General features: G+C 37.2%; 1 protein-coding gene across 4 annotated transcripts in view; it reads left to right on the forward strand.

Annotated features, from left to right (window-relative positions):
• GNPTAB (N-acetylglucosamine-1-phosphate transferase subunits alpha and beta) overlaps nucleotides 1-13,861 on the forward strand; it is a 46,694-nt gene that overhangs the window by 13,433 nt on the left and 19,400 nt on the right. For all 4 annotated transcript variants that reach the window (XM_075051493.1, XM_075051491.1, XM_075051490.1 and 1 more), the window contains exons 5-10: nucleotides 251-456; nucleotides 1,129-1,193; nucleotides 1,463-1,597; nucleotides 9,814-9,975; nucleotides 11,736-11,915; nucleotides 13,001-13,171. In XM_075051493.1, coding sequence (XP_074907594.1) covers nucleotides 251-456; nucleotides 1,129-1,193; nucleotides 1,463-1,597; nucleotides 9,814-9,975; nucleotides 11,736-11,915; nucleotides 13,001-13,171 — 919 coding nt within the window. The remainder of the gene's footprint in view (nucleotides 1-250; nucleotides 457-1,128; nucleotides 1,194-1,462; nucleotides 1,598-9,813; nucleotides 9,976-11,735; nucleotides 11,916-13,000; nucleotides 13,172-13,861) is intronic.

Below are 13,861 nucleotides of genomic sequence, written 5' to 3' on the forward strand. Positions count from 1 at the left end.
TCCTCTGTGGGCAAACTTTGAAATCTTGGAAACTTGTGAAAAAACAGTTATGGGAATGAACTAAACTGTAACAGTCAGATATTTACCTTCTGCAGCAAAATAAGCATGTTCTTAGTAATTTCCCCTTGCCCTAGGAGATGTTAGAAATAATTGATCAGATTTTACAAAAACATCTCTAACTGCATCTAACATTGATTTTTGTCTTAAATTTTCTGCTAGTGTTAAATATATCTTTGGTATTTTGCTGTAGTGAGAAGCAACTGGAGTGTTTGCTGACACACTGCATCAAAGTGCCAATGCTTGTCCTGGATCCTGCGCTGCCGACTAACGTCACACTGAAAGACCTGCTGTCCGTTCATCCTGCTTTACAAGCTGCTAACAATATGTTCTTTGTAGCAAAACCAAAAAATCCTTCCACCAATGTGACAGTAATTGTTTTTGATAGCCCTAAGGATGGTAAGAACCTATTTGTCAGATTCCAGCCAGTTTTCTAGAAGAAGCTTTTTAGTAAGCTGCTGTGAATTAAGGGTTTTTTTCCTCCAATACTGACTCTGCCACTAATTTTCTGTTTGACTTTAGCAAGTCATTCAGCATCTCTTGCCCTCAGTCTGTTCCTCTAAATGATGACATTAATGATACTGTTTGCTTAGCTCCCAGACAACTGATTACGGATGATTAGAGTTCCATGCTTTAAAAGACTATTGCAAAACAGGTTTGATATCTGAGTATCTGTGTTGCACTGATAATCAAGAAGACTGAGGTTTAGATTGAGGGAAGATTAGTTTTAGAAATCCTCTTTTAATTGCTGTGAACTCTAGTTTGAATATTGTGCAATAAGTTCTGCCCTTGCTCATCGGATTGCATACCTTAAACCAAAATTATCCATGTGTTCAGTATATATAAGTACGATCTTAGAGCACGTATGGGCTGCTTATTTTGTTTTAATATGTAGAGTCCAACCACTGGTGTTTATTTTACCACCAAGAATTATCTATCACTTATAAAGACAACTCTTCACACCATAAATATCCAATCTTTTTAATTTGCAGAAGTATATCTTAGTTACTAGAATACACAAAAGAGGTTACTTTTTGTTTTTTCACTTGCAATGCATTTTATGTATTCTAGTTGAAGCTGCCCATTCTGGAATGTTAAAAGACAACAGCAAACAGATAGTATGGAGGGGTTACTTGGTATGTACTTTTAAAATCTGTTGATTAACTTTTGTATGTGTTACACTTTTTGTACATTTTTAGAAAGTGTGTATCTGTTGTATTCTCTTTCCATAACTCACATGTAGTAAGACGTGAAAGCTTTTAAAATAACCTGATTTCAGTTTTGAAGGTTAGGTTCAGTGACAAAATATACACTATTAAATCTGTCACCTGATGAAGGATTGACAGATAAATGTGAATTATTGTAAGTTTAAAAAGGTCTTTATACCCTGTTTTCTTGTTTTTAGACTACAGACAAAGAAGTTCCAGGTCTAGTATTAATGCAAGACTTGGCCTTCCTTAGTGGATTTCCAGCTACATTCAAAGAAACAAATCAGCTACGAGCAAAACTACCAGAGAGCCTGGCCTCTAAAGTAAAACTGGTAAGAGTCTGGAGGAAAGAGTAACTTAGTTGTACTGTTTTTTTGGAACAGTTCACATACGAGATCTCATCCACCTAGGAGACTTAGGATGTTTCTGATAGTAATTGGTTTTTCTGTGTGGCTCTGTTTTCTTGGGTTGTGAAGAATAGTAAATAGTGACTCAAATAGTTGCCTTCAAAAGGCCACTTGTCCATTCTGTGACTGTAAGTTATTGGGCATTAGATTTGCTAGCTGATTAAAATGTACCAGCCTTATCAGTTTCTCTCAGCCATTTGCTATAGGCTGTGTACTGCTGAAGTATAGTATATCACTGGCTTGTTTAATGTGACAGAATTGTGTTTATGTAGCTTCTTGGCTTTTTTCATCCTTCTTTGCTTTTAGAAGAATTACCTTAATAGTAACAACACTGGACTGTTTCGCAGCTGAATGCTGTATTTCTCTCTGCCAAGTACTCTGTATGGTCTTGAGCAAGTTGCACTTCAACTTGACACCTGCAAGGCAAGAGTAGATCACAACTGGTGTGACTGTGTCATCCATTAACATTCCGTGCATTCTATTCTCCTCTGCCGTTTCGACACCTTTTCCAGTTACAGCCAGGTTTAACAGATATGTTAAAGTTTCAAAAGTTTGTGAAAATCATTGGCTTATGTATTGGAGAGAGATGTGATTGGTGGTGTGAAAGGGGCTGAGGCCAGGGAGTTTGTGGAGGAGAAGGAGTTAGCAGGGATAGAGGGATGTCAATCCATAGGTAATCTGTCTTTGTTAGTGTGATGTGTGATACCCACCTGTAGGATATGCTAATTCACTTTATGGCTTGTTCTTGGTGCTCAAATGAGCATGACGTCCTTTCCTTGTCTCTTTTTTTTTTTTTTTTTTTTTTTTTTGGCAGGATGCATTAACAAATGTATTCTGCTATTGCAGAAATGATAATGATGCCTTTCATAGGCTGGTCACACTCCAACTTAATGCAAGCTGAATTTCTTCTTTCTTGTCTCAGCTTGTGTTAGGCTGTCTTAAAGTCTTGCTAATGGTAGACACCTTCTGACGTAAACACATTTATGCCTCTCTTCCTACACGCGGTTAAACAGCTTAATAGAGAGAGGTCTTAAACAGTTATTTAAGCTTAAATAGCTCTTTTCTTTTGCCTTTGTTTACATCTCTAATGTATTCATAGAGAGTAGCTATGGCTTTTTCCTAGCCTTTGTTTTATGAAGTTAATCAGGCAGTGCTCATCCCACAGCATTGGCTCTCCATTCCTCTCATTATTTTGACAGCTCTTCCCTGCCACTTCCATTGTGGATTTGTCTGCCTTCAACATGATTGACTGCAATTTTGTACAGCAGTTTAAATGAGTCATCACCAGAACTTTTTACACAGTAAAAATGTGTAGTACATAGCTAACCCAAGGCCGGCAGACTGTAAGAGACTGGCTGAGTGCTAGATTATGCTCATTGCAAACAGTGCTGCCACTGTTTCTATGTAACCTCCCTTGCATCCTTCCACTGCTGTGTATTGGTGCTGTTCATAAAAATTGTCTCTTGCTGTTGTGAATCTTGCTAGTTAGGGTGAGTGATGGCAGATGTGCTCTGGTGTGGCCAAGGCATCCTTTCTTCTCTTTCCTAGTGGCACATTGGTTAAATGGCAGTGGATATTCATATGGTCAATCTGCCAGTCTTTGCTTGTTTTATATGCTATGGGTATTTTTTCAATTGCTTTAAAGAAATGGTGTTTACTGTAGAGAAATGAGATTGTTATCCAACAGGAGATGGTACTTCAGTTTTGCTGAGATGCTAGGTTCTTAATTTCTAGTTTGCGTGGGGAACATTGTTAGTTAAATGCTTCCTGACTTTGAACCATCTGAAGAATCTTCTTTGAGTGCAGGTTCATCCATTTGGGTTTGGAGCCTTTTCTAGTTCCTCACCCCAACTTAAGTTTACCAGTTCCTGGTAGTTGTAACACATTTGACATAATGGAGCTGAAGAGCTCAGAATACCTTTAACTTCAATTACCAGCTCTTTTCATTTGTTAAACTTGCCCTTTAGCAATCAAGAAATTTAATAACAAGATGTTCCTTAATTTTTTTTTTTTCTGTTTCAGTTTAAAGTCAATTGGCTTATGTTTTCCTGACCTAGGGTTATTTTCTAGGAGCAGCTCTTCTGTAATGTTCTTATTGGTTACCAAATTGGTATCTGAAATAATATTGCCTCTGTCAGTTCAAAGATTATTTGGTGGAAAAGAAATCTGTCTGCTTCCACCTCTGGGAATAAATTGGAGTGCCATCCTAGGCAATATTTGTTCTCTGGTTGAACATCATAGATAGAAGCTCTCATAGTACCATAGTTCTGAGGAATGATCCCTCCTCAAACAATATTTGGAATTTCATTCTCTGTCCCTTAGCAGATTTTGTTTTATGCTCTTTTTCCAAAATTTGACTTAAATCAGTTCTTTTATCCATAGTACTCTACTTCTTTTTGTTTGGTTGGTTGGGGTTTTTTTGAGTTCTGGTGCCTTGTGTTGTTAACACTTGGTGTTCCTTTGTCAGAATAGCTTTTATGTGTCTTTCTTGGACCCTTCAGTATCTTTCTGTCCTTGATGTTCTACCACCTTCTCTTCTTCCCTCTGGTGTCATGGCTTGTACTAATATTTTTGCTGCTAAAACATACTACTTTTAGTATAAGAATGCTTGTTGTAGGGTTTTTTCCTGCTTTTTTTCCCCCCTTGTTCCCAGGTACTTTCTGACTTCATTAGTTGTGGTTATTTCTCTAATTGCATTATCTAACTATTGTTCAAGTCAGTGTTAATACTTTTTCTCCTTAATACTCCTGTGTGGATTTTTGTTTCCAGTATCCAGAAGTTCATAATTCTCTCCAGGACTTTTGCTGTAAATCTGTCAAGCGCTGACCGTATTCTTTGACTAGCCTGTGTCTCTTGTGCTATAATAGAGCCCTTCCACCTTTCGTGGACACCTTGGAAGAATGAAATGCCCAGATTTCTCCTAATTACTTTTGAGCCATCTGCTGTTTTTTTATGATCTTGTGGTTTTAGACTTGTGGAGTGATTCTGTCTGGACCTTAATTTTTTGATTGTAGTCATTTTTTTCCATTTCATCAGATAATCCTTTTCATCATCGTTTTTCCATTCCAGTAGGATCTCCTAGCAGTATTAGTCCAACAAAAACCATGATGGATGGATTCTTTCTGTGTTTCAGTTCTGCTTCTCATGTCCAAGCAGCTGGCTGATCTGTTGTTTGTATCCAAGCTGATCACTAGCTTAACTCTTTTTAGCAAATCTTTAAAATGCTATAGTTTATCTATGTTTGTGCATTGCTGTCCAAATTAACATAAAGGCTGCGTGTCTGGGGTGTCTTAGATACGTCTCCTATCTCCTTGTCTGTTTTTATGGAAGTGACATCCTGTGCCTATTGTCTTTCTACATGGTTTTTCCTTACCCTGACTTGGTTGTGTTTTTCTCTATGTTGTCAGTCATGTGTCATCAAGTTGATCAAAAATCTTTGTTTGTGCTAGTTCTCTTTTCCTTGGTGTGTTCTTATCTTGTGTAAATGTTACCATTGTGATCAGCTTATTATCTGTTGCTAAGAGCTCCTCTTCTGCAATTTGGTTAGGCATATCTCCGTATAAACACATTGTTTTCTCAGGTATCCACAGCATTCTCCAGTTTCTCCATCCAGTCATCGTTGCTGTCTGTGTTTCTTTTCCCGGTGGTGGGTGGATGCTTTAGAACAATTAAATTGGGATTACTGTACCCTGTGTGGTCATAGCAGCGGATTCTTCCCCAACCAGTTCTCTGCTCTTGACAGCAGCAATTTATTTTTGTGTATGTATATAAATGTAAGAAATGTTTTATTTGCAAGGATAAAAATTTTTACATATGAAGTGTGGATGAGGTAGTTTCTATAGAAGCCTTTATTAAGATCGTAGCTCAGAATTAGTTCTTCATTCAGTGGATGTTGTAGGTAGTCAGTTACGGTAAACATAACCAAGTGTAGTTTTCTCCTTACCAAAGAGAAAGGTTCTAGGTTAATGCTACAGCTAAGTAGAAGAAAAGTGGATTGTTTAGAGTCTCCACTGAAATTTGCAGCAATTCCTCTGCTGTTATCACTTCTGGAATCTGGAGTCTGGAAAGTAGTGTGAGATGCCCGGTGGAGAGGAAGAAATTTGCACATGAGTTTAGGCTAGACTTGGGTCTCATAGCTGCCTCCTGATGCTCAGTGGGTTTGTGCATGCTCTAAGTGGCTGTTAGTGCAATGCTGGAAGTAAAGAAATAAAAAATTTCAACAATGCTGCTATTAGAAGGGAAGAAAGGTAAGAAACAGAGAAGTGTAGCTGCTGCATTTGTGTTGAATATTGCTAATGCTGTTTTGATTGGATTGCTTTAGTTTGATTGATATAACTCCTGAATCCAAAGAGGACTAAAAATTGCTTGGACATCTGGGCCAGGTGCTTCTTGTTCTAAAAATCTCTGAGAAAAGCAGCTGAGCTCTAGTAGAGGAGGTTAAATTGTGAAGATTTGGTATATAATGAATCAATTTCCAAGGTGAATTATGTATGTTATGGTCTACTGAAATTTTGTACTTATGGCCTTTATTGTAATGTAATGATATGGAAGTTTATTTCCAGATGAAGGGTAAGCAGCGGTGTGTCTGCTGATCGCATTTGTTGTTCTAAGTTGTGTGTGTTATCACAGACGTGGCTGAAAATTATATTTGACTGCTTTTTATTTTCCACTCTTTCTTAACGGTGCTTTAGTAAGCCACTAGATGGAGGTGTTACTCTGGTTATGCAGCTCTCGGCTGCTAAACCATATTTCTTTAAAGGCTGTGAAGACGTTAGGTTGTACCTATACTGAAGAAGAGCAACTGAAATTTTTTTTTTTCACTTTTCCTTTCCCCCCTTACCTACATTTCTAAAGAAAAGAATCATTGTTCAGCCTAAAAGAGATGCTTGTGACTTAAAAACTAGGCAGTGATGTAAAGACTGACAAGGGAAGGATTGAAAGGGCAAGGGGGATTTGATTTGTTTGATTTTTTTGTTTTCTGAGGCTACCATGCTGACACTTTTTCACTGAAATAGTGTACAGTAGTGAAAATTTGTGGAGAAAGGTGACTCCTTCAAGATTTAATATCCTGATTGCTTCAGGGAAAACAGAGCCTGCAGGTTTCCTTCCTTTGCAAAATATTGTTTCCTCTTTAATCTGCATGGGCACACATATATGGACAAGTTATGTTGGAAACTAAGGGCTATAATATATCTTTTAATGACTTTGTCTTACTAATGGAAAAAAATCCACATAGGAGACTGCAGGCACAGTGATGCTGGATGTTTGCTGTCCTCACTGCCTTGAGGGTGGAGGGTCTGGGGTTCTTACTGCTGCTCTTGTCAGTGTTGATGGAGCAGACAGGTGGCTTTAGGAGTTGTGTTATATGTTCACACAGATGTAATAAGTAAGCTTAGTAGAAAAAAACCTAAGGCATTGCATTCCTTTTGGCTATGAGATGACCCTCCTACTAGTTACCTTAGAAAGGGAACTTGACTATAAATATGTAAAGACAGCAGTATTTCATATTTGTAAAGTTTTTTGTAACTCTTTAACATAACACATGCCTTCCCCTTCCCTTGCTATGTTGGCATATGAGTTTTCCTAATATCCATACCGGAGTGTGAAAACAGGAGCATCTCATTTCCTTAACAATCAGCTTTGGTCATTAAGAAGATAAAGAGTAATAATTTAAAGACTGGTTAAGAGTCCTAGTTCCACCTCAGAAAAAAATCTGCTCTTTAGGCCTCTTACCTTGAGAATGTGGAAATGAAATTTTAGTTCTGCATGGGGTGGCATAGCCCATCCGCCCTGCCTCCTAGTCTAGTAAGTCTAAGCATTGCCAAACATGCTGGCTCCAAAGGAGAACCTGCATTTACGTTTGCCTGGTGGGGAGAATGCAGTTTTCCCATTTCATTTTTGAGTGCATGATATAAATGTGCAGGGGTGGTGGTCCATGTGTGTGCTTGCATGATGTCCTTTCAGCCTGCTTGTGTTAGAAACTGAGGCTCACCTGATCACGCTGACTCTGTGCATCTACCTGCTTGTTTTTCTGTTCTATTTTCACAATACCTTTGGATCTGCTGACCTGTTTTCTCAGGGTGAAGATGATCTCTAGAAGATAATGTTTCAAGGGAATGGGCAGTTGCATGTGTCCCCACTCACAGGAGGATAATACCTGTGAGACATCAGAAAATCTGCCAGAGAATTCCATTTTGAATATACCAGCCACAAAATGCTCTGAGCAGAGCTTGCAATTTATTAGAATCTAGTTAGTTATGTCACCAGATAACTTCATTGAAATCTAACTTTATTGATAGCTCTGCTTATGAAAAGACTTGTTTCTTAAAAAAGGTGTTGGTGGAAAAAAAACACTGATGTAATAAAAATAATCTGTTCAATGTAGGGGTTAAGTCTGATGCTGAGCAGTGGACCACATTTTTTCACTACTTCTTGTTTGTGCTTGACTGTTACATATTTAAAAACCTAGAGTATATATGCTGTATTGGGGGGGGTGGAATGGGAAGTTTTTGTAATAAATCTAGTTAGGAGTCTGTAGTACACATACCTATTTTGTTGACTTAAGTGGAAACAAATTGAAGAGAAACTAAATGTTCTTAAATGCTTTCAAAGCTCTAGAATGGTAATATTTTTGGTTTGTTATATGTATGTTTTAAATGACAGATTCTAAGGGACTGTGTGACACTGTTGTATTCCTAAATAAAGCACATACCCACTGATGGCAGCTTTGCAATCTGTAGCATTTCGATATTGATATTTTTGGAGGTTGCTAGCTGCAGTCCGTAACTATACCTCAGCCATTTAGCTACTGAAGCCATCCTTTCCACCCGTAGGTTCAGATGATTCCCTGGAAGGTCTGAGATTTATCAGATTTTTCTGATGGCAGGCCTCATAAGTCAGATTGAAAGATCTCAAATAGCATATGAGTCAAAGCATCAACAGCTTTAAAATGTCACAAGTGGGACAGCTGGTCTTGCTAAGGGAAGGGGTGCTAACTCTGGGACAAGTGTTGTTTTAAAATGAGCAGAAAGGGTCAGATTTAATAAAAAATAAAGAAAAAAATGACTTAAGGCTATTATGAAATATACTGTGATGGTTTTGTTTTCAAATATGACAGTATTCAAATTTTGTTAACTTATGAATTGCTTTTATGGCTCTTATGTAACTGAAAATCTGGTAGACATGCTTATTTGTCTTATGTTGCGTGAAGGAACAAAAATTAAGCATAGCATCTAATAAATATTGTTAACGATTAACTGCATTTATTCGCAGTCTGACTCTTGAATCAAAGTGCAGTTCTGCTTTTAGCCTGTTTGTGTCTGTTCATGCTACTTCATATGGTAAACACAGCATTTTATTGGATTACGCTATATTTCTAGTGAAAAGTTTAGGTGTCCTGCAATTTGTCAGCTATACTAGCTGTTAGAGAGAGCATGTAGTGCAAGCCCCTTCTTATCCTGTGCATTATGAAATCTGATATACAGACTTACTAGTGGCAAGAGATAAAAACAGCAAACAGATCAAACAGTCCCCAACTAAGAAATGACCTTAACAGCATATTGGCAACCATCATTAAGGACTTGGAGACCCACATGGATTAGTTCTGGAGCCCTTTGTATCTCAGATTTCTGAGCTGTAGGTTGATCCGTAAACCATTCTGAAAATTTCACGCTTCTGACAGCAAAGATGAATTGGTGGCCTTAATTTTCTGAGAAAAGCATTGCTTGATTAAGACAGAAAAAAAAGTATGATTCTTTCAGTCATATAATAAAGTTGTAATAAAATACGAATTTTGTTGGGGGGAAGGGGGCAGGGGGAAAGGATGGGGACTTATTATTCACTTACTCCAGAAATATTTATAACATGGACAGCTTTACTGTTGCTGGATCACTGTGTAAAGAGAAATTTTCTTTGGAAAATGAAAATTAAGCATCTAGAAATGTTCTGTATCTTTATATGTTTTTCATTTCCCATTTTACTACCCCTTTTTGTGTTCTTACAAAATTCTAGTTCTTTAAAAACAGTGTTTACCAGTCATTCTGATTAGTAACTCTAGTAAGAAAAATATAACAAAAAGATGGATTTGGCGAAGAAAGAGTGCTGCTGGTGGTGCATGCCAGAAATTTTCTCTGCTTGTATAGTTGCAGCTCTATTCAGAAGCCAGCGTGGCTCTCCTGCAACTGAATAACCCTAAGGGTTTCCAAGAACTGAGCAAGCAAGCAAAGAAGAACATGACTATAGAAGGAAAAGAACTGACACTTAATCCTGCTTATTTACTATGGGACCTCAGCTCTGTCAGTCAGGTAGGTAAATTCTGTTGTAGCATGTAAAGGTGGTAGTATTTAAAAACTGCAAGTAGAGGCTAAGTAGTCAATGACAAGGAACATGGGATTTCTTCCAGAAGCTTGGAAGTGTTAAGAATGCAGTATTTATTATGTTGTAAGAAAGCATCACAAGAACACTGTCAAATTCTGGAATCAAGGAGGAAGAAGGATCGAAGTGTGACATTTAATTTAAATTTTAATGTTTTCCACTAAGTGAAAGATTTTGCCCTCTGCACGTGTTCTGATAAAGTTGTGTGCAGTCAAGTCCTGAAAGGCTTAACTGATACTGACTGGCAGATAAGCAGGCTTCTCGTGTGGGAGAGACGGAGGGCTTTATTAACAAACACGAATGTTTCCTTTCCAATATGTTTCTTAGACATCTTTGCAGCATCATATATGCTGACCAAATGCTAATTACTTCTCTTGAAAAATTTTGAAGTCCTGAAATACAGATATCTGTAAGGAAAAAGGAGGTTTACTTCAAATGCTTTTGATACGAGCAAGGGTGTTTGGTTTAGCAAAAGGAAGTAAAATAACAAGATGTCTGTTTCAAGATAAGATCTTCTAAAATCTTAGGTTTTTTTCTCCTGCTAGAACTTAATTTTACAGTAAATGTCAAGTGGCATGGGTAAAATAGATGTGCCCTCTCCAGTAAAGCTTGCTGTCTGTCTTTGTATCCTGTGAACCTGGCTTTTAGGGGAACTTTTCCTTGTTAATACAAATGCTGAACTCAAACTTTATACTTTCCAATGTTGAAATTATGCATTATTTTGTAAATAGGCACCAAGCCAGTGGATGCTGGTGTTGCCGAAATATTTTCAGTTGTTATGTTTTTGAGAATGTGTAAGCTGTCTTACTGTACATATTAGAAAAAGAGACTTCTTTACAGTGTGTAGAGTCTGTAGCAAAAATGGTAATTGTTAAATGTTCAAATTTTTCTTGTTTACTATTTCAGTTGGGCATACTTCTTTAAGAAATGCTCCTTTTAGGCAGCCTTAATTTTTGTTCTTAGAGTTCATTAAGTTCTAATAAATGGGAGAAGAAACATATGTTACAGTGTCATGTAACCTAATTTTGTTACTTACCTGAAGAGCTTCTAATTAAAACGTTGTCTTTTTAACAAAAACGTACGGAAACATTTAGCTATTTGATAGTATTAGGCTCAGTTTTGGTAATTTTCTCCTGCTTAAGTTCTTTAAAATAAGAGCAGAGGATAATTGAAGAGCTGCTACATCATGACGCTTCCAGTGTATCTATATTAGGTGACATTTATATATGGCTTATAATGCAATGTACTTGGAAGGCCACAGCCTCTTAAAACTAGATTGGTGAAAGATGATGTTATGGATTTGAAATGCAACTTGGCTTTTGATCAAGATCAGAAAATAATTGAGGGTAATAATCTAGAAAGACAGGAGGGTGTGCTTTTTCTGGGGTTCTTTCTTCAAGAGTCTGGATCACACAAGGCACTGTCGTCTTGTGGTGTGGTCAGCAGACGTCCTAATGATACCAGGTTTTCAGCCATTGATGTCAGAAGATTGTATTGTTCACCTTGATAATTCAGGAGAATGTGATCCTTTAGAAGAATAATGGTACTTGATTGGTGTACTTTTTATTTTTGACATCTAAGTTCTCAAATGCTTATGCACCCATATGCTAAAGCATACTGTTGTTACCTAGCTGGATCAGTATGTGAATGTTCTATTTAAAATCTAAGAAAGACTTTTTTCTTTTTATAGTCTAAACAGGATGAAGATATTTCTGCCAGCCGTTTTGAAGATAATGAAGAGCTGAGATACTCGTTGCGATCAATAGAGAGGCATGCCCCTTGGGTACGACATATTTTCATCGTCACTAATGGGCAGATTCCTTCTTGGCTTAACCTGGATAATCCTCGGATAACCATAGTGACACATCAGGTAAAACCCAAACAAACAAAAGCCAAACAAAAAAAACCACACCAGAAACCCCAAACAAACGAAAATACCAGCATGAAAGTGGCACTAGTAAAGATTCTGTGTTTGTTTTGAAATGCAATTATCCCCTTTCAACTAAAGGCTGCATTTATTTGGAAGGTAGAAGTGACCAGCTCTTCTTCATCTCATCCATGGTTTTATTAAACCTCAGTATGTCTTTGTATTTTGGCTAAGCGGATAACTGAATATATATCAAGCCTTCATTTAGTCCAGTTTTCCAAATACTGAAGCTTCAGCTAACATATACCCATGTCTGATTTCCTTGTGAAGTTTTTTATAAAAAACCTAGGGAGAATAAAATGTAATTTGAATCCATAAACACTCTCAGGACCAGTAATAATCTAATAAGCTTGTGTTGAGACAGGATGGAATTACAATTACTGGAACTAAGGTGATGGCTGCAAAAAAAGTAGCTATGCATTCTAAAAATCTTACTTAAAAAGGGAAAGGGAATCCTTCAACCTTCCTGAATAAGTGAAACAAAAATATTCTAGTAGCTTCTTATTACGAATTTGGGAGTAATTTTGGTATCTGGACATGCTATAGGAGCCCTGAGTAATCTAAGTGGTAACAAGATACTAATTCAACTTCTGTTGCTGTCTGCTTGTGAAGTTACTTGAAAGAGATGGAAGAATCCTGACTTTGAGTGCTGGAACAGGTTCAACTTGCTTGAAATTTTGTGCAGCCTGTACTGCGTGAGAAGTATAAATATGTGTACACTGGGCCTGATCCAGTACCCAGTGAAACAGGGGTTTGTGACTTTGCGTTGAAGCAGGTGCAGTTTCTTAGTTAAGCAGAAGACTTGAAAATGGTTTCGTGTGGGGAAAATGAGATAGTGAAGTTTTTCTTTTTTGCTACAATATTTTCACTTTTTTATCTTTTGTGTCTCTCCTTGTTCTTGATAAAACTTTTTTTTAGTAGATAAGTATCAAATATAAAAGGTCAGGCACACCAGATAGGGTTTTGGTTTTTTTATTTATTTTTGCCTTCTGAAACTGTTTTGGGTTGTTGGGGCTTTTTTGTTTTAGGAAATATTTCAGAATGTGAGTCACTTGCCTACCTTCAGTTCACCAGCTATTGAAAGTCACATTCATCGTATCAGTGGCCTCTCTCAGAAGTTTATCTATCTCAATGATGATGTTATGTTTGGGAAGGATGTTTGGCCTGATGATTTCTACAGTCACTCTAAAGGTCAAAAGGTAAGCCATTATGAAAGGATTTTTTACCAGAAATAGATGTAAAACTTTTATATGCTAATATAATAAAAATCAAAGATATACTACTTTGAAAGGAAGAACAAATACAAGAAGATTTCCCTTTGCTCCCCTTCCCCCTTTTACTTTTAAAGGTTCATTATTCTTAACTAGACAATTGTTAGCAAAGGTGCAGGGTGGAGAGGGCTCTGTCTTTTTTCTTGTATGTGTGCTGTGTTGATGTTTGTGTTGCAGAATTACTTTTTTTCATATTCACTCACAGGTTTCTGGCGGTATAATGGTTCCTCTGTCAGGCTTCATGCTTTAGTTTCAGTGTCGTTCTCTAATTCTCCCACTTTCTGTTGGAGCACTGGTAAGACTGATGTGGTGATTGGCAGCTGTCAGTCTTTCCTCCCTTGTAAATTCTTTTTGTTTTGTGGGAAGTATTCAAAACAAAACAGAATCAGTTCTTCCATGGTAATGCTGAGGTTAGATGACATTCAAATTGGTCTAATATTTAAATTTACCATTAATTACCTCTGTTCCAGACACCCATAGTATCTTTGCCCAATCTCTCTATATAATCATATATATAAAATTATTTGCTAAAAGATTTGTTGTTGCGTGTTCATGTACATGCAAAGTGATTTATTCTTTCAGCAGGCCTATTATCAACAACTGGGGTTAAGCAAGGAA

The sequence above is a fragment of the Buteo buteo genome, chromosome 19, assembly GCF_964188355.1.
Source record: "Buteo buteo chromosome 19, bButBut1.hap1.1, whole genome shotgun sequence".
Taxonomy (NCBI): Eukaryota; Metazoa; Chordata; class Aves; order Accipitriformes; family Accipitridae; genus Buteo; species Buteo buteo.